Genomic DNA, 19,430 nt, shown 5'->3' with positions numbered 1-19,430 from the left:
CGTGTATAGTCACTGTTTGGACGTGTGTCCTCATTTCAATATACTCTTGTTTCACAACCACGTGGCCGCGCCAGACCAGCATCTATTCGCGTCCTACACAGCAGCCGTACCATGGTAACAAACTAACACTCCGTCACACCAGCACAGCGCGTCAACATGTCAGGCCAGACAGACACCCCAGGGCTAATCGACCACCTCAAATCCGTCCTTCTTGAGCTCAACGCACACCCTTACCCCGAAGTCGCGTGCCCTCCGAAAGTGCCTAAAAGAGCAAGCGTAGCTCTGATCCTGCGCGTGCAACCAAACTACAACCACTGGCCAGCATACGCCGAGAAGCCTCTACATTCTACATCGCAGCAGCCACCAAAACCACGTCGAAGATCTTCGGCCGCGTCAGGTTTGGGACAGAAGCTTAGCTTCGAAGACATACTGCATGCCTTCTTCGAGCAAGACTGGGTGAAGCACGGCGACCCTGAGGTACTATTCATCAAACGAGCGACAAGGATAGGAGACAAGTGGAACGGGCATGTCGCGTTGCCTGGAGGAAAAAGAGATCCAGAGGACGACGACGATGCCGTCACAGCCATGAGGGAGGCATTGGAGGAAGTCGGGATTGATCTGGGATACCACAATGCGATCGCAGTAGGAAACCTGCCCCAGCGGATAGTCACCACAAGCTGGGGCAAGGTGCCGTAAGTGCCTCTCTCCGCACCCGATGACCATAGCTAATGATGAGAGGCTCATGGTACTCTGCCCGTACATCTACCTCCTCACCTCGCCCAACTACCCAGTCCAACGTCTCCAACCCACCGAAGTGGCCTCCTCACACTGGGTCCCCATCCGTGCGCTGCTCTCCCCCGTCCTCCGCACCCACGAATACGCCGACGTCTCCGCGCGCCTCGCGAAATCCGAGCTCGGCATGAAGCGCTGGTTCCTCCAAGCCATGCTCTCGAAGATGATGTTCGCAGCCATCCGCCTGGTGCCCTCGAACTCCACACACTGCGCCACGATCCCCGACTTCGTGCCTGCATTCAGCGCGCCTCCAAAATCGGCCGTCACGAAGGCGAAGGATCTGGCACTTGGCGAGGAGCGAGGCGATGGGAAACCGCCGCTGCTGCTTTGGGGCCTGACGCTCGGCATTGTGAGTGACTTCCTGGAACACATACCCCCGCATAATGCGCTGGAGCTGTGGACGTATCCCACGTTTACGAGTTGGGATGTCAGGTTCGTCATGTGGGCAATGTCGTACCGGTTCCGGACACAGAAGTCGATCGAGATGGCGTCTGTACCTACACAGACGTCTACGACCGCAGGCGAGCAGGATCTGCCGGGCTTCGGGAGCGAGGCTGTAGGTCCGATCTTCAGCGAGGGAGAAGAAGGGAATCAGCCTGGCGAGGTGGGGATAGCGGGGCTGGGAGTAGGCAGAGGATGGGAACACACTGGGCGGGCGAAGATGATTGCGAGGGGTGCGGCGGTCAATTCGATGCTCGAAGGCTACTATCCCATTGTGAGACAAGCTGTGGCCACTGCGCTTGCAGGGAGGATAGGTGTTGTTGCGCTCCTTGCGTTTGTCGCCTGGAAGAAGATCGAATGGCAGAGGCTGGTTAAGCTGGATGTATAGGATCGACCAGCTTTCAACGCCCGTTATGCACCACAGCTCGATCCAATGACACATGGTGGACCTCTCACATACTCGCAACAGTTTCCTTGTAGACGTCCAGCAATGCTCATTCATTGCACTGCCAAGCTGCAGGTTCGCTGACTCCACTACATCTGGGAAGCAACCTCCGACGCTAGATGCAGTCCCCGACAAGGGAAGGAGCCGTTAAGGGCCGTTGAGCATGATTAGGGGCGGTCGTGCGCCCGTGATCTGAGTGTCTTTTGGCATGTGAAAGTCTGGAGAGGACCCACTCCGCGACGACATCTGCTGTGGTGCCGGAAACAGAATTGAATCACAATTATTGGTGCGGCAAGTATCCTCCGACCGAATGTTGAGCTGATTGTCTGCTTTGTTGAGCTGTCTGTATGCTTTGAGAGTATTCGGTGGTAGGCGATGCACGGAGATAACGGTATCTTGTCCAATGGCGCACAGCATATAGCTCTTGTAGAGAATCTGTACACTCAAGGTGAGATTGATCAATCGGTGCTCGCAACCAAGACGTGTGGTGGTGAATGTCGATCATTGGTCCACCCACGCAGCGGAGCATGTCGTTGGGATGCATCAGCTGAAGTACTGGGTTGGCGGCTCTTGATTGTGATCATGTCTGATCTCAGTTCCCCTCTTTCACATGAGATTCCAAGGTGCGTGCAGCTTGCGTCTGATAACACCTGATAGCGGTTTGATGTCCTCGCAGAGCGTGGGCAACGGGCATAACTTAAGATCTTGGGCATTCATTGGTAACACGGTGAGTTCCTCCGAGCTGATGGTCATCGTTAATGCTGGTCATGCAATAGAGGTGTCATTGTCAGCATGTAGATTGGGGGAAATGAACACTCGGTCAGCAAATGACCGCCGCAGCTCGCCACTCAGGAACGGAGAGCTGAAGCCTCGGTGGCGTGACGAATCATCCAATCGACGCACGGCACTAGCGGCACATCAGACTTGGGGAGCTTTGCAAAGATCCCGGATGCTTTTCGCCGCGAGATCCAGCAGCGTCGAAATTCCCACCGCAACTGATGCCCGGTATCTCTGTGAGCTTGCGATCACTGTACAAAGATCTGAGCATTCCAATTTCCAAATGCCATGTCTCCACGCCGGAATGGCCTCGGACGTTGGCTCAAAGCGGGTCGGGACAGACTTGTTACCTGTTCAATTCGACCTCTAGGCGAGGCCGCAGAGCAAATCAGCGGAAAAGAACGAGTGGTGGGTGGTGCAAATAATTGGCGGTCTGAGAGCCGTGCCCATGCGCCGAGACAGTGGGCAGAGGGAGTCGGCTCGACATCCAGCGCCCCAGAGAGGCGTGTTGAGGCGTGTTGAGGCTAGGGAATGCGCGAGCTTTACCGCCACTGTGGACAATGTGGACACTGCCTCACACGAGCTGTGCTTCGCAGTCGGTGCAGTGCTCTGAGAGCTCCATGCGGTGGCAAGCGTATCCATAGGCCGCAGTCTGGCATTTGCCCAGAGTGGAGACATAGGGATCGTAGTGCATTAGCAGTCGAGCTGGAGCTGTCCTTATTGGTACCCCTGCTTGTCGACCTCGACCTTTGCTCGCGACCCTAGCCGTTCGTGTCAGGGTCTACCTAAAAATCCATCGACACCGCCTGGGACATCCGTGGTGCTTTAAAAACTGCGCATCCGCTCTCGATCGCCCTCAATTCCTCTTGGACCTTGCAATTCCGTGAAGGTCTTCCGCCCATCGTTCTTTATTGTCGTTGCAGGCATTCGACCCCAACAAACGACCTGCATCCCCAACAAGTCCTCTGTAACTTGTCCTGCCATTGCCCCTCTCTCGCCGCTGAGGAACATTCCACCAACGCCATCGCCATCTCGTTTTCGATCTCAAGATGGCTGCAACCACCACCGCCCGTCCTGCGGGTGCCCTGAGACGCAATGTCACCGCCGATTCGGCCCCCTCGACTATTGCGAACTCGCCCTCCGACTCCCCAGCTGGGTCGGCCTCCAACACCTCCCTCTCGTCGCTTGGCTCTGAAGCCGAGGCTGCGAAGCCCACGGGCAAGCTCCTCGACACGTACGGCAACGAGTTCGAGATCCCCGACTACACCATCGGCCAGCTCCGCTCTGCTATCCCCAAGCACTGCTTCGAGCGCTCCGCCATTCGCAGTCTGGGCTACGTGGCTCGTGACCTCGTCCAGCTGGCAACCGTCTTCTATGTCTGGTACAACTATGTCACCCCGGAGACCATCCCCTCGATGCCTGTCCGTGCTGTCCTGTGGACTCTCTACACTTTCATCCAGGGTCTGTCTGGAACCGGTCTCTGGGTCATGGCCCACGAGTGCGGTCACCAGGCCTTCTCTCCCTCCAAGGTCCTCAATGACACCGTCGGCTGGATTTGCCACTCGGCTCTTCTCGTCCCTTACTTCTCCTGGAAGATCTCCCACGGCAAGCACCACAAGGCCACTGGCCACATGGAGCGCGACATGGTCTTCGTTCCCAAGACTCGCGAGGTTTACGCCAACCGTGTCGGTAAGTTTGTGCACGAGCTCCACGAGCTTACCGAGGAGACACCCATCGCTACTCTCATCCACTCGGTTGCTCAGCAGCTAGGTGGCTGGCCCTTGTACCTGATCTCCAACGTCACCGGCCACAACTACCACGAGCGCCAGTCCGAGGGCAAGGGTGCTGGCAAGAAGAACGGTTTCTTTGGTGGTGTCAATCACTTCAACCCCGCCTCCCCTCTGTACGAGAAGAAGGACGAGAAGCTCATCCTCCTCTCCGATGTTGGTATTGCCATCACCCTCGCTGCTCTTACTTGGGTCGGCAAGAACTACGGCTTCGCCAACCTCCTCGTTTGGTACATCATCCCTTACCTGTGGGTCAACCACTGGCTCGTCGCCATCACCTTCCTCCAGCACACCGACCCGACCCTTCCTCACTACGACGCTCAGACCTGGACCTACGTTCGCGGAGCCGCTGCCACTATCGATCGCGAGTTCGGCTTCATCGGCCGCGTCATGCTCCACGGCATCGTCGAGACTCACGTCCTCCACCACTACATCTCCACCATTCCCTTCTACAACGCCGATGAGGCCTCTGAGGCTATCAAGCCTGTCATGGGCAAGCACTACCGCTCCGACACTGAGGGCGGTTCTGTCGGTTTCCTGAAGGCCATGTGGAAGAGCGCCCGTTGGTGCCAGTGGGTTGAGCCTACCGAGGGTGCCACCGGCGAGAACGCTGGTGTTCTTTTCTTCCGCAACCACAACGGTCTCGGTGTTCCCCCGGCCAAGGTCTCGGCCCCGGTCGCTAAGACCACTGCTGGCAAGGGCGCTAAGATGGAGCTTGGCCCTGAGGAGGAGTAGGTTTTGTCATGAGAGTGTGGTCTAGTGCAGATCATACTGTGTCTATTATTGGAAAGGCGTTTAGGGTCAAGGTCATCTCTTCTTTCGCGTGGAGTTGATCATTTAAAGCTACGCAGATGCCAGAGGAGGATAGAGCTCGATACACAGGCCTACGGGCCGTCTGAGACGAAGCTTGTAGGTCGATATTGCAAGATAATGAAACCTATGAATACGCTCCAGACGATTGACCAGCAACAAAGAGTGACCCTGTGCAGTGAATGCGTGCGATCCAGCAACGGCGGCATGTCCTTTCTCCAGCCTGAAGGTTCTGCGCAGTACCCGGGCGAGAACTGTCAGGCGTGCCCTTATGTCACAGCTGGTGGCACGCAGCATCGAATCAACGTGCAGCGACTGCAGAGCTCCAACGAGACTGCTGCCGCCTCAGGCAGAGCAATTCATCTTAGCTCACAGCATCATCCATCTTCACAGCAGTATGTAGCGACGTTGGTAAGGAACAAGATATCATCAGATGCCTCCTCTGCTCCAGCTACCTCGCACGGTGGGTCGTGCTCTGGGGCACGTAATAGAGGAGACTCGAGTAGATGGCTCGAACTTCCTACAATAAATTGTGCCCGTAATGAGTGAAGAAGAGAAGAGCTTGTGGGCAGCCGAAGAATTTTGTTCGCACGGCAGGCGCTCGGACGTGTGACCAATCACGCCTGCCACTTTGTCGATGATGGTCTTGGCATATGCTCATCGACAGAAGGTGCGCTGTAGCTCTGGACGACACCGCAATACGCCCCATCGCCCTCTTCACACGCCCCCAACATGCTGCGGCAACAATTGATCCGGTCGCTGAGGAAGCCTGCCCGCAGCGCAGCCCTCAATGGCAGCCGGGCTTTTACTGCCTCGGCCCCCCGGCCTGCAGAGGTCGAGCTCACAATCGGTTTGTGCCACCCCCCATTGCCCGCGCCAGCCAGCGCTGACAGTCCCTGCAGATGGAAAGAAGGTCTCAATCGAAGGTACGCTGCCTCACTGACCCCGCTCGCAGCTGCAGAGGCAGTCCTGACGCCCCCCGAACAGCTGGGTCCGCCCTCATCCAGGCCTGCGAAAAGGCCGGAAGCACCGTCCCGCGATACTGCTACCACGAGAAGCTGATGATTGCCGGTAACTGCCGCATGTGTCTGGTCGAGGTGGAGCGGGCTCCCAAGCCAGTCGCGTCGTGCGCATGGCCGGTACAGCCAGGCATGGTGGTCAAGACCGACTCGCCGCTCGTCCACAAGGCGCGCGAGGGTGTCATGGAGTTCCTGCTGGCCAACCACCCGCTCGACTGCCCCATTTGCGACCAGGGAGGCGAGTGCGATCTCCAGGATCAGTCGATGAGGTACGGAGCCGACCGCGGTCGATTCCACGAGATTGGCGGCAAGCGTGCCGTTGAGGACAAGAACATTGGTCCTCTGATCAAGGTAGGGACTCTTATGAGAGGCGGACGAACGCTCGACTTACAGGTGGCAGACTTCTATGAACAGGTGCATCCACTGCACACGATGCATCCGTTTCTCTAACGACGTGGCTGGTGCCCCCGAGATGGGTTCCACTGGCCGCGGTAACGACCTACAGATCGGCACATACCTCGAGACCTCTCTCGACTCTGAGCTTTCCGGAAATGTTATCGATCTCTGCCCCGTTGGTGCTCTGGTTTCAAAGCCATACGCCTTCAAGGCCCGTCCTTGGGAGCTTTACAAGACCGAGACTGTCGACGTTCTTGACGGCCTTGGCTCCAACATCCGCGTCGACTCCCGTGGCATTCAGGTTATGAGGATTCTGCCCCGTCTGAACGACGATGTCAACGAAGAATGGATCAACGACAAGACCCGATTCGCATGCGACGCTCTCAGCACACAGCGCCTGGTCAACCCTCTTATCCGAGTCGATGACCAGTTCCAGCCTGCATCCTGGGAGCAGGCCCTTGTTGAGATTGGCAATGCGTTCAAGAAGATCGCACCCAAGGAGAACGAGATCAAGTTCGTTGCTGGCCACCTAGTTGAAGTTGAGACCCTCGTCGCTGCAAAGGATCTCGCCAACAGGCTCGGCTCTGACAACTTGGCTCTTGACCAGCCCGGTGGTAGCCAGCCTATTGCCCACGGTATCGACTCCCGCGCCAACTACTCATTCAACTCCAGGATCTACGGTGTTGAGGAGGCTGATGCCATTCTCCTCATCGGCACCAACCCCCGCCACGAGGCGGCCGTTCTCAACGCCCGCATTCGCAAGCAGTGGTTGAGGTCAGACCTTCAGGTCGGTCTTGTCGGAGAGGATTTTGAGAGCACTTTCGAGTACTCGAACCTCGGGGCCAATGCCAATGACCTGAAGAGCGCGCTTTCTGGCGAGTTCGGCAAGGTCCTCCAAGGCGCTAAGAAGCCCATGATCATTGTTGGTAGCGCTGTCGCGGAGCACCCCGATGCTAAGGCTATTTTCGAGCAGGTTGGTTCTTTCGTCGAGAAGAGCAAGGCTAGCTTCACCACACCCGAGTGGAACGGCTACAATGTCCTCCAGCGAACAGCTTCCCGCACTGGCGCCTACGATGTTGGTTTCACTGTCCCCTCGCCTGAGGTTGCCAACACCAAGGCCAAGTTCATCTGGCTGATTGGTGCTGACGAGATCAACGAGGCTGAGCTGCCCAAGGATGCTTTCATTGTTTACCAGGGCCATCATGGTGACCGTGGTGCTCAGCTTGCTGACGTCGTCCTTCCTGGTGCCGCTTACACAGAGAAGTCTGTCACATACGTCAACACTGAGGGTCGTGTACAGATGTCTCGCGCTGCCGTTGGTCTGCCCGGTGCTTCGAGAGAAGATTGGAAGATCATTCGTGCGGCTTCAGAATACCTTGGTGCTGAGCTGCCTTACGATGATGTTGAGCAGCTTCGCGACCGTATGGAGGAGATATCCCCTGCTTTCAGGAAGTACGACTTGGTTGAGTCGACCTCCCTGCCTAGCCTCAGCAAGGTTCAGCTGGTAGATCAGAATAAGGGCTCGTCGATCTCAGGCCAGGCCCTTGAGAAGCCTATCAAGAACTTCTTCTTCACAGACGCCATCTCAAGAAAGTAAGTCACACGGAGTTGCGGTATCAACGACACTATATACTAACGAATTCTTAGTTCACCGACAATGGCACGATGCTCCGCGGCAAAGGAGCAGAAGAACCCCAAGACTAACTTCATGGCGCCTGGATACCCCGATCCTCAGGTTGGCTATGGGCCTCAGGGAACCCCCCAAATCGCGTCGGCAGCTAACATCTAAGCTAATGTAAAGCATGGTTTTGAAAACGGGGGGAGTTTTGAATTGTACATAGGCTCACATTTTCCTTTATCAGTTCTGGCATGCGAGTTCCATGGTGTAGAGTGTATGAGAATACCAGCGTACTTGTTCAACTACCATCTTTCAAGTCTTTGATGATGTACATGTGCCTGTAAGCTTGACCACCTTCCAGCGTCACGCTTCGGAATGCTTAAGTAGGGAAATGCGCGAATTAACATCATTGCCAAGCCACGCTACGTACCATTTCCTTCCTCGATGCCTCCACAAATACACTCGGCCCTCGAGAACACAAATTCCTATATCACAATACCATTGCAAATGATCTTCAAGGCACTCAAGTTGATTTCGTTCGATACAGTCCTCGCTTCAGTCAAGTGAGCGGGTCCTCTAAGTCCTGACCGACCGGGCACCACATTGGCCAAACCCCACATCTACGATCATCTTGGGAACTCAATCGTCTTTGGATCTAGCCGCCACGATGCCAACTTTGGCGTTGAACAACTTCAACATGGTTTGCGCTTCGCTGGGCGGTTTCATTACACTATTTGGGCTTGTGTCTTATTTGATGAAAGAGAAATTCTACCTCTCGGAAGCACGTGAGTCAAACTAGGTGGCCATTACGGCCGTACGATCCTAATAACTACAGTGATTTCACTCATCGCCGGACTCATCTTTTCCCCCCATGCGACAAACTGGATTAGACCCCAAGAGTATGCCCTCAACTCCATTGAGAACTTGGAAACAATTACATTGTACTTCACTCGCGTGGTGCTTGGAGTTCAACTAGTCCTTGCCGGCGTGCAACTGCCCTCAAAGTACCTTAAGACAGAGTGGAAGAGCTTGGCCTTGCTGCTAGGGCCTGTTATGACGACTATGTGGATTGTCACCAGTCTACTCGTCTTCGCGCTGGTTCCCCACATAAGCTTTCTACAGGCCTTGGCGGTCGGGGCTTGTGTTACTCCAACAGATCCTGTATTGTCCAACTCCATTGTCAAGGGCAAGTTCGCGGATAAAAATATCCCGAAGGAGCTTCAGAAGATCATTGTCGCTGAGTCTGGGGCCAATGATGGCTTGGGATATCCCTTCTTATTCCTGCCGCTCTATCTGATTCAGCACATCGGAAGCCATGGGACCGATGGCTGGGCTCAGGACGGGAAAGCTAGCACCGCAATTGGGCTTTGGTTTGGAGAAACTTTGGGATACACAATTATCTTGAGTGTCATCTATGGCGCCGTCGTAGGGTGGCTCGCAAAAGAGCTACTCCACTGGGCTGAGGAGAGGAAATACGTCGACCGCGAAAGCTTTCTCGTGTTCGCCATTACCCTCGCTCTGTTCATCGTCGGTACCGTTGGGATGATCGGGAGCGACGACGTTCTGGCGTGCTTCATCGCCGGCAACACATTCACATGGGACGACTGGTTCCGTCTAGAAACCATGGACGACTCGTTCCAACCCACGATCGACATGCTCCTCAACGTATCGATATTCATCTGGTTCGGAGCAATCTGTCCGTGGGCAGAGTTCTACCACAACAGCGTGATCCCCATCTGGCGGCTCGTCATCCTTGGTATCCTTGTACTCCTTCTCCGCCGCCCACCTATTGTTTTCGGCATGCACAAGCAGATCCACCAGATCGAGCAAAAGCGACAAGCGCTCTTCGTCGGCTTCTTCGGCCCCATCGGCGTCAGCGCAGCATTCTACCTCTACGTCAGCATCGAGTTCCTCAACAAGATCAAGGTCGACGGCGAGACACGAGAGGATGCAGCGTACCTAATAGAAGTCATGAACATTGTCATCTGGTTCTCGATCATCTGCTCCGTCATCGTCCACGGCCTCAGTATCCCGCTGGGTAAACTCGGTTTCTTCATCCCCCGCACGCTATCTCGCGCCATCTCCTCTCGAGGCGAGGACCCAGAGCCGTTTTACGTTCCCGAGGGCGCCGAAGATGCTACCACGGATATCGAGCAGCGCTTGAGACGCCGGCCGGGCTGGTCTCGCACGGGCGGTGATTCGCTGCCGAACCGTGTCGTCAGAATTGGAAGGTCTATCATGCAGTCTGGCGATCCCTCGAGGAGCGCGTCGAAGAGCAACGTGCAGATGCCCATGCCGCTCTCGGCAGCGCCAACAGTAGCGAGAGACGAGGGAGAAGGTGTGAGTTGCGAGGCAATTGCGGCTGTGAGTGATGCGGATCTCGCTCTGAACAGGACTATCCGCTTCCCAGATGAGCAGCCCGTGGGCGCGAAGTGATACCTGGAGATTTTGGGTGAGTGGCGTTGTCCGTCAATCACCATAGTATGCGCATGTAAATGCCGTGGCATAGAAATATGTAGTCATACATGTCAATCTACGTGGGTTCTTTATTGACTCATGACAGTGACACTTCCACGCTTCTTTTACTCAGTCCTTGCTCCTTTGTTTGTCGCAAACAAGGTTTATTATCTGACCTCAAGATGTATTATCTGCTATCGCACGGTGCTAAAAGGAACCACACAGATATCCCGCTCATTGTTCTCCTCACCAATAAGCTCATGCTTTCGCCTTACCTCTGGGAACACTATATCAACATTCTATTCTCATATTTGTGAAAACTACCAGCAAACCTAACGCCCTAGCCTGTCATTGCATTGTGCATAACCATTGCGGTCCTAAAGGCGACGCTCGATTTCACGGAGTCTGTCCAAGCCGCAATCTTCACTGCGCCATAAATTGTTAACTGGCTTGCAATGGTCGTCCACTTCCAGCGCAGGGGTAAACCGGATGCGCGGTATAGCCTGCGCGGTAATCCTCCCAGAGCAGCCATTATACTCCATCGAACCGCCAGGCAGCGTGCTAAAGACACCGCTGCCGCGCGCATAGCTTGTAGCTGGCCAATAACCCGAGTCAACAAGACGAGCAGAGGTCTTGATAACCGTGGGAACGACTGTTTCCGGAATAGTGCACTGCAGGCGTTGATGCATGGGCCGAGATTCTTGAACTGGATCCTTTCGCACAATTCCAGGCTGAAAGATGGCACACGCCAATTTCGTTGCCAGAAACCCCTTGCAACGCAAAGCCGCATTGAGCGTGCAGCGATGTCCAAGGACTATGTTCCTGTCCGGGGGGCTAAATCGTTGAGTAACTGCCCTGCCTGCGCGATGAAGAACTTAGTTGAGGTCTACTGGGGCAAACATCAAATGGAATCCGATGATGAGCCTAGATCTCTTAACTCGCGTACTCCACCGTTTCTTCCACTGATTCAGGTCGACGCATTATTGTCGCGATTTACGCCCCAAGCGGGAATGGATGGACAGCAGCAAGATCCGGAAGAGTTCCAATCGCGCTTCCTTCAGGCGTGTTTGGAATCTGTTGACTATGAGTAAGTCACTAATCTGATCTGATGTATAGCCTTTGCTGACGATGATGCGGTTTACCACAAAACCTGGACTGGAGACGCCAATTTGATGCGCTGTTCGATATTGACATCAACCTCGCTTTGAGATGTCAGTGTGGAGCTCCAAGACCGCCTGCACCGCATGCTGCGAGCGACGAGGGTGGTATGGACGGCCTGCGCGGCCTCGACGTTCTTCCAAGCGGACAGACGGACTCTGTAAAAGCATCTCTGCGACGCAAATTTACACCAGAAAACATCGGTGCCTTGAAATGCGCAACGTGCAATCATCGACGTCAGGTGATAAAGACCCTCAAAATCGAAGCGGCGCCGGAGCTTCTCCGCCTTAAGCTGAGCGTCGTGAACAGCGATGGGTCACCAAATCACAATGTCATCAGTATTAACAAACATCTCGACCTGACCGAGCACCTAATGCCGCAGCCAGGACATGTCGCGCCGCTGAAATATCGTCTTAGCAGTGTACTGTATCACGGTGGCGGGAGTAACAGCGGAGGCCACTGGCACGCGTCGGTGCATGGACCAAAGTATGCGTACGAAGTGAATGATGATCAGGTTGTGAAGCTCACTCCGAAAAAGCTGTCGTGGGAAAACTCACATCAACAGATGCGGGCTGTTGTTTTGATGTACTGTCGAGTACATCAGAAAGCGCCTTGACGCGTCGATAATGCTGAGCTTTTACCGGCATCGTGGGTGACATAACTGTGTCTGACATAACTGTATCTGTAGCGTTGTCATTGGTCTTTTGATTTTTGTTCGCAAGAGCATCGGTGTAGTTGTAGTTCGCAAGCTGTTATCAAATTATACCTACTTTCTGCAGCGCTGTACAGCAGGAGAATACGAATCGAGTAACACAGAGACCCGAAAACCTAAACCTGTCGTAACGCCTGTGGTCGATGTGAGAGGAAGTCAGAACGACCGCTGGGCATGAAAGAGAACAGGACGTCTCGCTAACGCCGTGACCCCTCATTGGTTCATGTGCAAACCCTACAATTTCACCCTCGCACTTGCACCACTCGTACCTTCCACAGATATGGCCGAGTCCGACGCCGCAGGTACTACCTATGAAGAAGAGCATGTGCATGAAGTATACGAACAGATTGCTTCGCACTTCTCTTCCACTCGCTACAAGGTGTGCGTCGCCCCTCCCTCCCTCGACACAGAGTTGACTAACCCAATACAGCCATGGCCGATAGTAGAGCGTTTCCTGAAAGAGCAGCCCGGTGGTGCTATCGGCGCTGATGTAGGCTGTGGAAACGGAAAATATCTGGCTGTGAACAAAGAAGTGTTCATTGTGGGTTCTGATCGGTATGATCCCTCACCATCTGAGCATGCCTGAAACTTCATGTCCACGCGAACTTGTGCTTCAAATGTGTTGATACTGATGAGTAAATAGGTCGACGAATCTTGTCACATTTGCAAAACAGCACAAGCCGCACGATGTCGTTGTGGCAGATAATCTCTCCTTGCCTCATCCACCACGCAGCTTCGATTTCGCCATCTCAATAGCTGTCGTCCACCATCTCTCTACGCCAGCACGGCGCATAGAAGCCGTTGCATGCATATTGAACCTTCTGCGGCCGTCTCAGCAAGGTCTGAGTGGGAGTGGAGGCAAAGCACTAATCTACGTCTGGGCGCTAGAGCAGAAGAGCAGTCGCCGGGGCTGGGATGAAGGCGGCGAACAGGACGTCATGGTGCCTTGGGTCATGACGGCGAAGAAGGAGAAAGTACCGAAAAAGAAGAAACAGCAGCCACGGGGGAAGGACGAAGATGCAGCACAACAGAGTGCTGATATAGAAGAAAAGACCGCGGACAAGACGCAACAGCAAACCGAGGTACAGGAGACGAAGCCAGAGGATGGAAAGGTATTTCTGAGGTACTATCATCTGTATAGGAAAGGAGAGCTCGAAGAAGACATAGAGAAAGCTGGTGGGAGTGTCGTTGAGAGCGGGTACGAGAAGGACAACTGGTGGGCGATAGCGAGTCTCAAGTGATCAATGGCACATGATGCTTCGATTCAGTCTTGAAGTCTGTATGGCTTTTCAGCTGCAGCCGTGGCTACGGGCGACGACAACGACGACAGATACCTGTTCGACTTCAGACTTGGAGGTCATCGCTGGCAAGGACTTGCGTGGAAGAACAAGCAAGGCTTAACGCTTTGTTAAAGCCATATGGTAATAGTAATAGTAATAGTATAGAATCTTGATTCTTAACTTCAGCTTCAACACGCCTGTGGCAACTACGGCTACGCTGCGCAGGACCATACGCCACAACCTCCTTGTTCGCTACACCAGACACCGCACTTGTTTTCTTTGGTGCACTGAGGATATTTTTCTCCTGACTCGCCGCCCCGGAGGTCGCGCTTCTGCGCTCCTTGAAGAGCTGAAACCTACCGCGGATGCACTGGTTATGTGCGCTGGAAGTCGATGGTATATGCACTTTGCCTGTCTGAATGATTGTCGCCCCCTTAGCACTAAAGGCGGAGTATTGGGCCGGAAGGGATGCTGCCTGGCGCCATAATCGTGGGTTGTGACATCGAGGGAGTGGTTCTTACTCTGGCCCTCCCTCGAAGCGATGGTCATGACCAGGAAAATTTCAGTTCCAGATGGTGGTATCATCGTTGACATTCACAAATACCTGCGTCGCAACCATATCATTGAAATCAACCCCGACAGCGAGGTATAGAGGCTTCTTGTTGGCCTAACACATATTGGCGACAGAGTCGTCAGGTCCCCTTTCGCAGAGAAAGCTTCCACAGACTTGAGGGGGGAGGGGCAGGCAAGACGTGCTACCGGTAATGAGGAATGCTTTAAGCGACTAACACAGAGAGATCACACCCGCATGTTTAGCTTTGATGACGCGACGTATTAGCCGTACAAGAATTATAGAAGAGGCGGACGTACTGAAAACGAGGATGTTGTCGATCCGCAGCAAGGGCAGTGGGAGAAAACGCATTGGGTGGGTTTCGCTGCTTTGCTGCAACATCCGTCCGAAGTTTTGACGGTATTTTTCGACTTCATTGATCTACCAACTTTTTAATAAGAAGGATCATATCAGTATTGATGCAAGACGTGTGCCCTGGCACCAGATGGTGCCTTGGTGCGCGCTGACTGAACCAAAAGAGCATGTGTGCTCTCCGTAAGAGGGAACAACTGGTAATAAAACCCAATAGATCCCACGACCAGAATAACGTAGTATGCCACTGTCCATGCAGTACCCTTCCCTCGGTATGGCGCAGCGCGTTTTGCACCATCGTCCTTCTTGTCTGCGTCAGGTGGACCAATCGGCACTCCAGCTTCTACTCCTACGCGCCCATAGAAGCGCGGAAGTCCCATCCAGTTACAGAATGTATGCGCCAAAATGCAAGTGTACACGTTGCCTGTGCGCAGGTATAAAAAGGTGGCGAAGAAGCCGAAGAGCGAGGTATAGGTGAACTGGAACAGCGAACGTAGCGTAGCCATCAGCATGGGAATCTCGGGGTGTGTGATGTGGAACTCGTAGAGGTGGTGGACGTGAGCGATACCAAAGTACAGTGGGGTCAGAAACACAATCTGCTTCTCACTGAACTGTGCGAGTGCGTGCAGTGGGACCATGAGCGAGCGCCATACGATCTCTTCGCTGACAGGACCCTGGGTGAAGCTTAGAAAAGCACGGTTGCTGAAGTCAAGATGCTTACCACCACGAAGTTTCTATATCCGATCCAGCTGCTTAATATCTCGTGCACTCCCTGGAGCTTGACCCAATACCTCCAATCGCCGTCTACAATTCCGTTCTCGAATAGAGGCCCGGCAAAGAGGATGCACACCAGAAGCATACCCCTCACGCTGTCAAGGATGGAGACTGGCCATATTCCACATAGGTGCAGCAATTGGTATACCGAGACATCATGCTGGTAGAGATACAGCGCAGTGATGATGGCGCAAGTGATCGTCGAGAAGGTCACCGCGCGCGTTCTGGCGCGTATGGAGGAGGGCGCATCGCGAGTGAGAGTTGGGGACGGTCGAGTTGCCGAAGATAGATAGAATGGAGCTACGTAGATAACTACGAACGCAGTCTACAGATTCTCCGGTCAGCGTTGTTTGCAGGAATGTTTGGTGTGATAGCCGTGATAGGCTATGAATAATCGTAATGATGTAGGGGATGGGTAATTTGAAACGCACCGACAGTAGAGCCGCAGCAGTGGGAGATACAGTTGGCGCCTTGGGAACTGGCAAGACGTTAGAACTCATGGTAGCCTTGGAGCGAACGCTGAGCAGCGAAACAGCAGTGCAGTCGTCGATTCAGCCTGGTGTGGGTCGCGCGGGCGTTAAAAAGGTGCAGGCCTCACGGGCGCACACAAGCCAACCATTGTCCGCAAACTTACCGCCTTTGTAGCTATTGTACATGTCGCTGAGACGCTCTCGCCAATCGGTCGTAGGCGGGGGCATGCTGCGAGTGCTGGCTGTCGCAAACTCGGACAGCAGAGTTTGCGCCTGGAAATAGCCTGAGCGTGATCTATACAATAATGCACGAGCTGTCCCCGCGTGTTGGCTTCAGCCCATCATCATTTCACCAAGCTCCGCTATCGATACCACCCACCGAGCAAACACAGCAAACATCCCACGTCACGTGCGATCCAGACCTCCATTCGACCCGATTCGACACACGCGAAATCACCCTCCGGCACCTTCTTGCCGTTGTCGCGCATCCCTGCGTCGTGCAGAGCGCGGTGGCCAGCTAGCATCCAGTGAAGATCAAGGGCAGACCGTTAACCGGTCCGTGGCAGCACGTCACTGGCTGCGGGATCCTCCCAAAGCCACCTCATTTCCCGTTCAGCCCGCTACGCGTCAATTGTTTATCGATCAAATTGACCAGTGACAAGCGTGAGCAATAGTGAGGGAGACCTGGAGGCTGGAGAATCGTGCGGCTCGTCATACAGCCAGTTACTGGGGATCAATTTCCAGAAAAAGGCCTGTCTGCACAATTCGATACTTACAGGGGTACCGCTTGTACCATTGGCCCAGGACTGAGCTCCCTGCAGCTCGCAGCACGAACCTGCATCTTGCAGCAGCCTCGACGACTAGGCCGAGGCGTCCGGCCACGCCTTTCTGAGGCTTCTCATCTGGGAGCCACTCTCCACCTTGTTCTTCTTCCTTTCGAAACTCTGACGGCCTCTGGCCCCCGTCCTGTCGCTCACATTGCTTTTACTTCAATGGCCTCTGGCCCGATTCTGATGTTTGTACATTTTTGACCATTCCCTCTTTGATCTGACGTTTCAACCGTCGCCTTTACTCTATTACTATTCTTTCCTTAATGGTCCGTTTCAAACTGTCCGAACGCTTCCGAGACCTCACGTTTTGTGGTACCTGGCACAACATCACACCACAGCATGTCTTCGAACCCCGATTCACGCCATCGCGCAAACGCATCGCAAAATACAACCACCTCGCCATTCGCACAAGCTCCTACATTCACCCCGCCGTCGCAGCCGCGACCAGCTCCTTCCTTCCGCAGACCGCTCTCCGAGGCATCAGATCAATCCAACCGTCATTCAGGCCCAACCATTCGCATTGTCGATGATCCTGGGAACAATATATACGACAAATTTCCAGTGCCTAGTGAACCCTCACAAATCCTTCCACCACCTCGCAATGCGCCAGGTTACGCGTTCGAGACCCCAGGATCTCGTGTTTCAAGCGGCAGCCGGGTCGCCAATGCCCTCGCAAAGTTCGAAGCCATTGGCGCCAGCAACACCCTTGCACCACAGCCACCCTCCCATCGTCCAAAGAACACTTTCCGACACTCGGTGTCGACTAATACGTCTGAGGACGACACCCTTGTGGGAACTTCCAATTCGCGATACTCCCTTGGATTTTCCCAAGGAAGCACACCCCCGTCATCGCCCGGCCAAGCAGAATTAAAGGACTTTGAAACAGACCTGGACGTATTAGAAGAAGAAACAACTCCTCTCGCTCGAAGGTCCACTATACGCGCTGTGCCACCTTCATCGTCCGGTGGTGAATCCGTTGAAAGCCGTACTCGCGCCTTATCGCCTCAGGAATCTGTTGCATCACTTGCCTCAACTGAACGCGCGCCCTCTCCTACCGACCCCAGTAATGCCGGCCGAAACTCGACGGGTGTCAGTCGACCGTTACCGCAAGAGTGCCCCCCGTTTGCCGGATCTGAAGACGGACGGCAACAGGCTCTCGATAGTGACCTTCCGCATCGACAACTTGTATTGAAGCCATCCACGGAGTCGTTTGCATACTCTGACATTTCGTCTACCAGCATCGAACCGAAGCAACCCACCTTTGCGCCATCGCCAACTATCCATGAATCGAGTACAGCCACTTGGGCAAGCGGGGTCAAAGTCAATTATCCCGTCGTTCGCGCCCCCACAACCATCAGTCAGCGGGCCGAGACCCAGTCATCGAGCATCGCATCCCGAATGATTGTCGACCACGGTTTGGCGCACAACTGGAGCTCTCAGCTATCCACTATCGCCTCCGTTTCTGAACGCGATTCTCGATCACTCGCACGTGGATCGCGATCGTTTAGCCCCAGGTCGCTGTCCTCAGACAGCTATGCGGAACGAAGCTCAACCAATGTTCCGAGGAGGAGAGGGCAGACTATTGGCAGCTACAACTCGTCGTCAGACAACTACTCGTCTACACCTTCAGAGTCGGCAGTCCCCCTGCCATTGTTCTCACCACAGCTGCAATCATCCGGCGAGTACAATGAGAAGAGCTTCGGAGACGAGGTCCTCGACACAGTCTCACCTCTCCCTCCGTCCAACACAATTCGCATGAAGAACTCGGGATATCTTCGAAGACAGGGCAGCGATACATCACTGAACTCGTCACGACCTGGATCGTCACAGTCTGACTTGTCTACATTGAACCGCAGCATCATCCCAGCATGGGCAAGGTGAGCTTTCCGGCAAACAAATGCGTGACACACACTAACGGACCTAAGAGCATACTACCAGCGCGGAGAGCGCATCTCCATGATACCGGCTGCTTCAGAATCCTCTGGCAGCATACGTCTGGGCACATCGCACAGCGGTCGCACACACACACCTTCCGAAAGCAACTTCCCAGCTCACATCTACCGCCCGCGCAACCGACCACGCCACCGCGGGTCACACACTGACACCATGTCGCTTTCCTCTGAGCAACTGATCGATGAGAACGGGTATGCGAATGGAGCCTACATGCACCCCGTTAGTGGCTGGTCGACGCCACATCTTCGAACCGACAGGCGTGGGCATCCGCGCTACAGTTTCTGGAAGGCACCATCGATGGACAAGGATTTTGGCAAGCATCCGTTCAGCCGACAAAATAGGCAGATCCTCCTTTTCACATTGGGGTTCATTCTCTTCCCAGCATGGTGGATCGCCTCCTGCTTACCGCTGCCTTTCGACCCGACCTTGACACAGAACGGGAGTCAAAACGACTTCGAGCAGCAGTATGCACAACAGATCGGTCCGGTAGACAACAAAGCCTACCAGAAAGCCAACTGGTGGCGCAATCTGAACAGAGTGATGTCAGGGGTTGGAACGTACGTACAAAGCATGATTTCAGGCTAAGTGATCTCCTTACTGACTAGCAACAGGCTTCTAGTCGGGGTCATAGTTGCACTAGGCATCCTGGCTTCCAGGATGTGAAGCTCTCTCCAACCTGCGATATACATCACCGATCTACAACACTCCCCCTACGGATCTTTCTGCTCTATCGTCGCCACACGCCCAGAACCTACGCCCACCATCTCGACATACCCTCTCGATAATGAC

The 19,430-nt window shown here is 54.3% G+C and overlaps 9 protein-coding genes across 9 annotated transcripts; 8 read left to right on the top strand and 1 right to left on the bottom strand.

Annotated features, from left to right (window-relative positions):
- Positions 1–156: 156 nt before the first annotated feature.
- M421DRAFT_66744 (nudix family hydrolase) lies at positions 157–1,621 on the top strand (the record flags this gene model as incomplete). The annotated part of the gene is made up of 2 exons (XM_033596349.1): positions 157–692; positions 739–1,621. The coding sequence occupies 2 exons, from the start codon at positions 157–159 to the stop codon at positions 1,619–1,621; spliced, it is 1,419 nt and encodes a 472-aa protein (XP_033447075.1).
- A 334-nt stretch (positions 1,622–1,955) lies between these two features.
- On the top strand, positions 1,956–2,906 carry M421DRAFT_207615 (uncharacterized protein). The gene has a single exon (XM_033588187.1). The coding sequence runs from the start codon at positions 2,289–2,291 to the stop codon at positions 2,823–2,825; it is 537 nt and encodes a 178-aa protein (XP_033447074.1). The 5' UTR covers positions 1,956–2,288; the 3' UTR covers positions 2,826–2,906.
- Positions 2,907–3,362: 456 nt separating this feature from the next.
- Positions 3,363–5,075, top strand: M421DRAFT_207561 (uncharacterized protein). The gene has a single exon (XM_033588184.1). It carries the CDS (start codon positions 3,505–3,507, stop codon positions 4,975–4,977), a length of 1,473 nt encoding a protein of 490 aa, XP_033447073.1. The 5' UTR covers positions 3,363–3,504; the 3' UTR covers positions 4,978–5,075.
- Positions 5,076–5,737: 662 nt separating this feature from the next.
- Positions 5,738–8,398, top strand: M421DRAFT_422422 (NADH-ubiquinone oxidoreductase 75 kDa subunit mitochondrial precursor). Its single transcript, XM_033593158.1, has 5 exons — positions 5,738–5,902; positions 5,955–5,978; positions 6,040–6,422; positions 6,472–8,060; positions 8,115–8,398. Exons 1-5 carry the CDS (start codon positions 5,785–5,787, stop codon positions 8,254–8,256), a joined length of 2,256 nt encoding a protein of 751 aa, XP_033447072.1. The 5' UTR covers positions 5,738–5,784; the 3' UTR covers positions 8,257–8,398.
- A 153-nt stretch (positions 8,399–8,551) lies between these two features.
- Positions 8,552–10,659, top strand: M421DRAFT_422421 (uncharacterized protein). Its single transcript, XM_033593157.1, has 2 exons — positions 8,552–8,870; positions 8,921–10,659. The coding sequence occupies exons 1-2, from the start codon at positions 8,753–8,755 to the stop codon at positions 10,519–10,521; spliced, it is 1,719 nt and encodes a 572-aa protein (XP_033447071.1). The 5' UTR covers positions 8,552–8,752; the 3' UTR covers positions 10,522–10,659.
- Positions 10,660–10,759: 100 nt separating this feature from the next.
- On the top strand, positions 10,760–12,476 carry M421DRAFT_207536 (cysteine proteinase). Its single transcript, XM_033588182.1, has 2 exons — positions 10,760–11,629; positions 11,680–12,476. Exons 1-2 carry the CDS (start codon positions 10,998–11,000, stop codon positions 12,314–12,316), a joined length of 1,269 nt encoding a protein of 422 aa, XP_033447070.1. The 5' UTR covers positions 10,760–10,997; the 3' UTR covers positions 12,317–12,476.
- Positions 12,477–12,681: 205 nt separating this feature from the next.
- Positions 12,682–13,877, top strand: M421DRAFT_422420 (S-adenosyl-L-methionine-dependent methyltransferase). The gene is made up of 3 exons (XM_033593156.1): positions 12,682–12,791; positions 12,843–12,967; positions 13,056–13,877. Exons 1-3 carry the CDS (start codon positions 12,693–12,695, stop codon positions 13,651–13,653), a joined length of 822 nt encoding a protein of 273 aa, XP_033447069.1. The 5' UTR covers positions 12,682–12,692; the 3' UTR covers positions 13,654–13,877.
- Positions 13,878–14,617: 740 nt separating this feature from the next.
- M421DRAFT_422419 (Abi-domain-containing protein) lies at positions 14,618–16,090 on the bottom strand. Its single transcript, XM_033593155.1, has 3 exons — positions 15,820–16,090; positions 15,336–15,713; positions 14,618–15,288 (listed from the first exon to the last, which is right to left on the bottom strand). Exons 1-3 carry the CDS (start codon positions 15,886–15,888, stop codon positions 14,713–14,715), a joined length of 1,023 nt encoding a protein of 340 aa, XP_033447068.1. The 5' UTR covers positions 15,889–16,090; the 3' UTR covers positions 14,618–14,712.
- Positions 16,091–17,027: 937 nt separating this feature from the next.
- Positions 17,028–19,304, top strand: M421DRAFT_102222 (uncharacterized protein; the record flags this gene model as incomplete). The annotated part of the gene is made up of 3 exons (XM_033586747.1): positions 17,028–18,565; positions 18,614–19,198; positions 19,253–19,304. 3 exons carry the CDS (start codon positions 17,028–17,030, stop codon positions 19,302–19,304), a joined length of 2,175 nt encoding a protein of 724 aa, XP_033447067.1.
- Positions 19,305–19,430: the final 126 nt, after the last annotated feature.

Source organism: Didymella exigua (genome assembly GCF_010094145.1).
Source record: "Didymella exigua CBS 183.55 unplaced genomic scaffold M421scaffold_20, whole genome shotgun sequence".
Lineage (NCBI taxonomy): Eukaryota > Fungi > Ascomycota > Dothideomycetes > Pleosporales > Didymellaceae > Didymella > Didymella exigua.
The sequence above is the reverse complement of the archived record's forward strand: the minus strand, read 5'-3'. Positions and strand labels throughout refer to the sequence as shown.

Excerpts from the sequence above, each read along its gene's own strand:
- M421DRAFT_422419 (XM_033593155.1), bottom strand. The coding sequence starts at position 15,888 with ATGAGTTCTAACGTCTTGCCAGTTCCCAAGGCGCCAACTGTATCTCCC. Across the intron at positions 15,714-15,819 it reads CTGCTGCGGCTCTACTGTCG|ACTGCGTTCGTAGTTATCTA; the intron begins GTGCGTTTCAAA and ends GAGAATCTGTAG. Across the intron at positions 15,289-15,335 it reads GATATAGAAACTTCGTGGTG|GGTCCTGTCAGCGAAGAGAT; the intron begins GTAAGCATCTTG and ends AGCTTCACCCAG.
- M421DRAFT_207561 (XM_033588184.1), top strand. The coding sequence starts at position 3,505 with ATGGCTGCAACCACCACCGCCCGTCCTGCGGGTGCCCTGAGACGCAAT.
- M421DRAFT_207615 (XM_033588187.1), top strand. The coding sequence starts at position 2,289 with ATGAGATTCCAAGGTGCGTGCAGCTTGCGTCTGATAACACCTGATAGC.
- M421DRAFT_422422 (XM_033593158.1), top strand. The coding sequence starts at position 5,785 with ATGCTGCGGCAACAATTGATCCGGTCGCTGAGGAAGCCTGCCCGCAGC. Across the intron at positions 6,423-6,471 it reads ACATTGGTCCTCTGATCAAG|ACTTCTATGAACAGGTGCAT; the intron begins GTAGGGACTCTT and ends TACAGGTGGCAG. Across the intron at positions 8,061-8,114 it reads ACAGACGCCATCTCAAGAAA|TTCACCGACAATGGCACGAT; the intron begins GTAAGTCACACG and ends ACGAATTCTTAG.
- M421DRAFT_422420 (XM_033593156.1), top strand. The coding sequence starts at position 12,693 with ATGGCCGAGTCCGACGCCGCAGGTACTACCTATGAAGAAGAGCATGTG. Across the intron at positions 12,792-12,842 it reads TCTCTTCCACTCGCTACAAG|CCATGGCCGATAGTAGAGCG; the intron begins GTGTGCGTCGCC and ends AACCCAATACAG. Across the intron at positions 12,968-13,055 it reads TTCATTGTGGGTTCTGATCG|GTCGACGAATCTTGTCACAT; the intron begins GTATGATCCCTC and ends ATGAGTAAATAG.
- M421DRAFT_422421 (XM_033593157.1), top strand. The coding sequence starts at position 8,753 with ATGCCAACTTTGGCGTTGAACAACTTCAACATGGTTTGCGCTTCGCTG. Across the intron at positions 8,871-8,920 it reads ATTCTACCTCTCGGAAGCAC|TGATTTCACTCATCGCCGGA; the intron begins GTGAGTCAAACT and ends TAATAACTACAG.
- M421DRAFT_207536 (XM_033588182.1), top strand. The coding sequence starts at position 10,998 with ATGGTCGTCCACTTCCAGCGCAGGGGTAAACCGGATGCGCGGTATAGC. Across the intron at positions 11,630-11,679 it reads TTGGAATCTGTTGACTATGA|TTTACCACAAAACCTGGACT; the intron begins GTAAGTCACTAA and ends ACGATGATGCGG.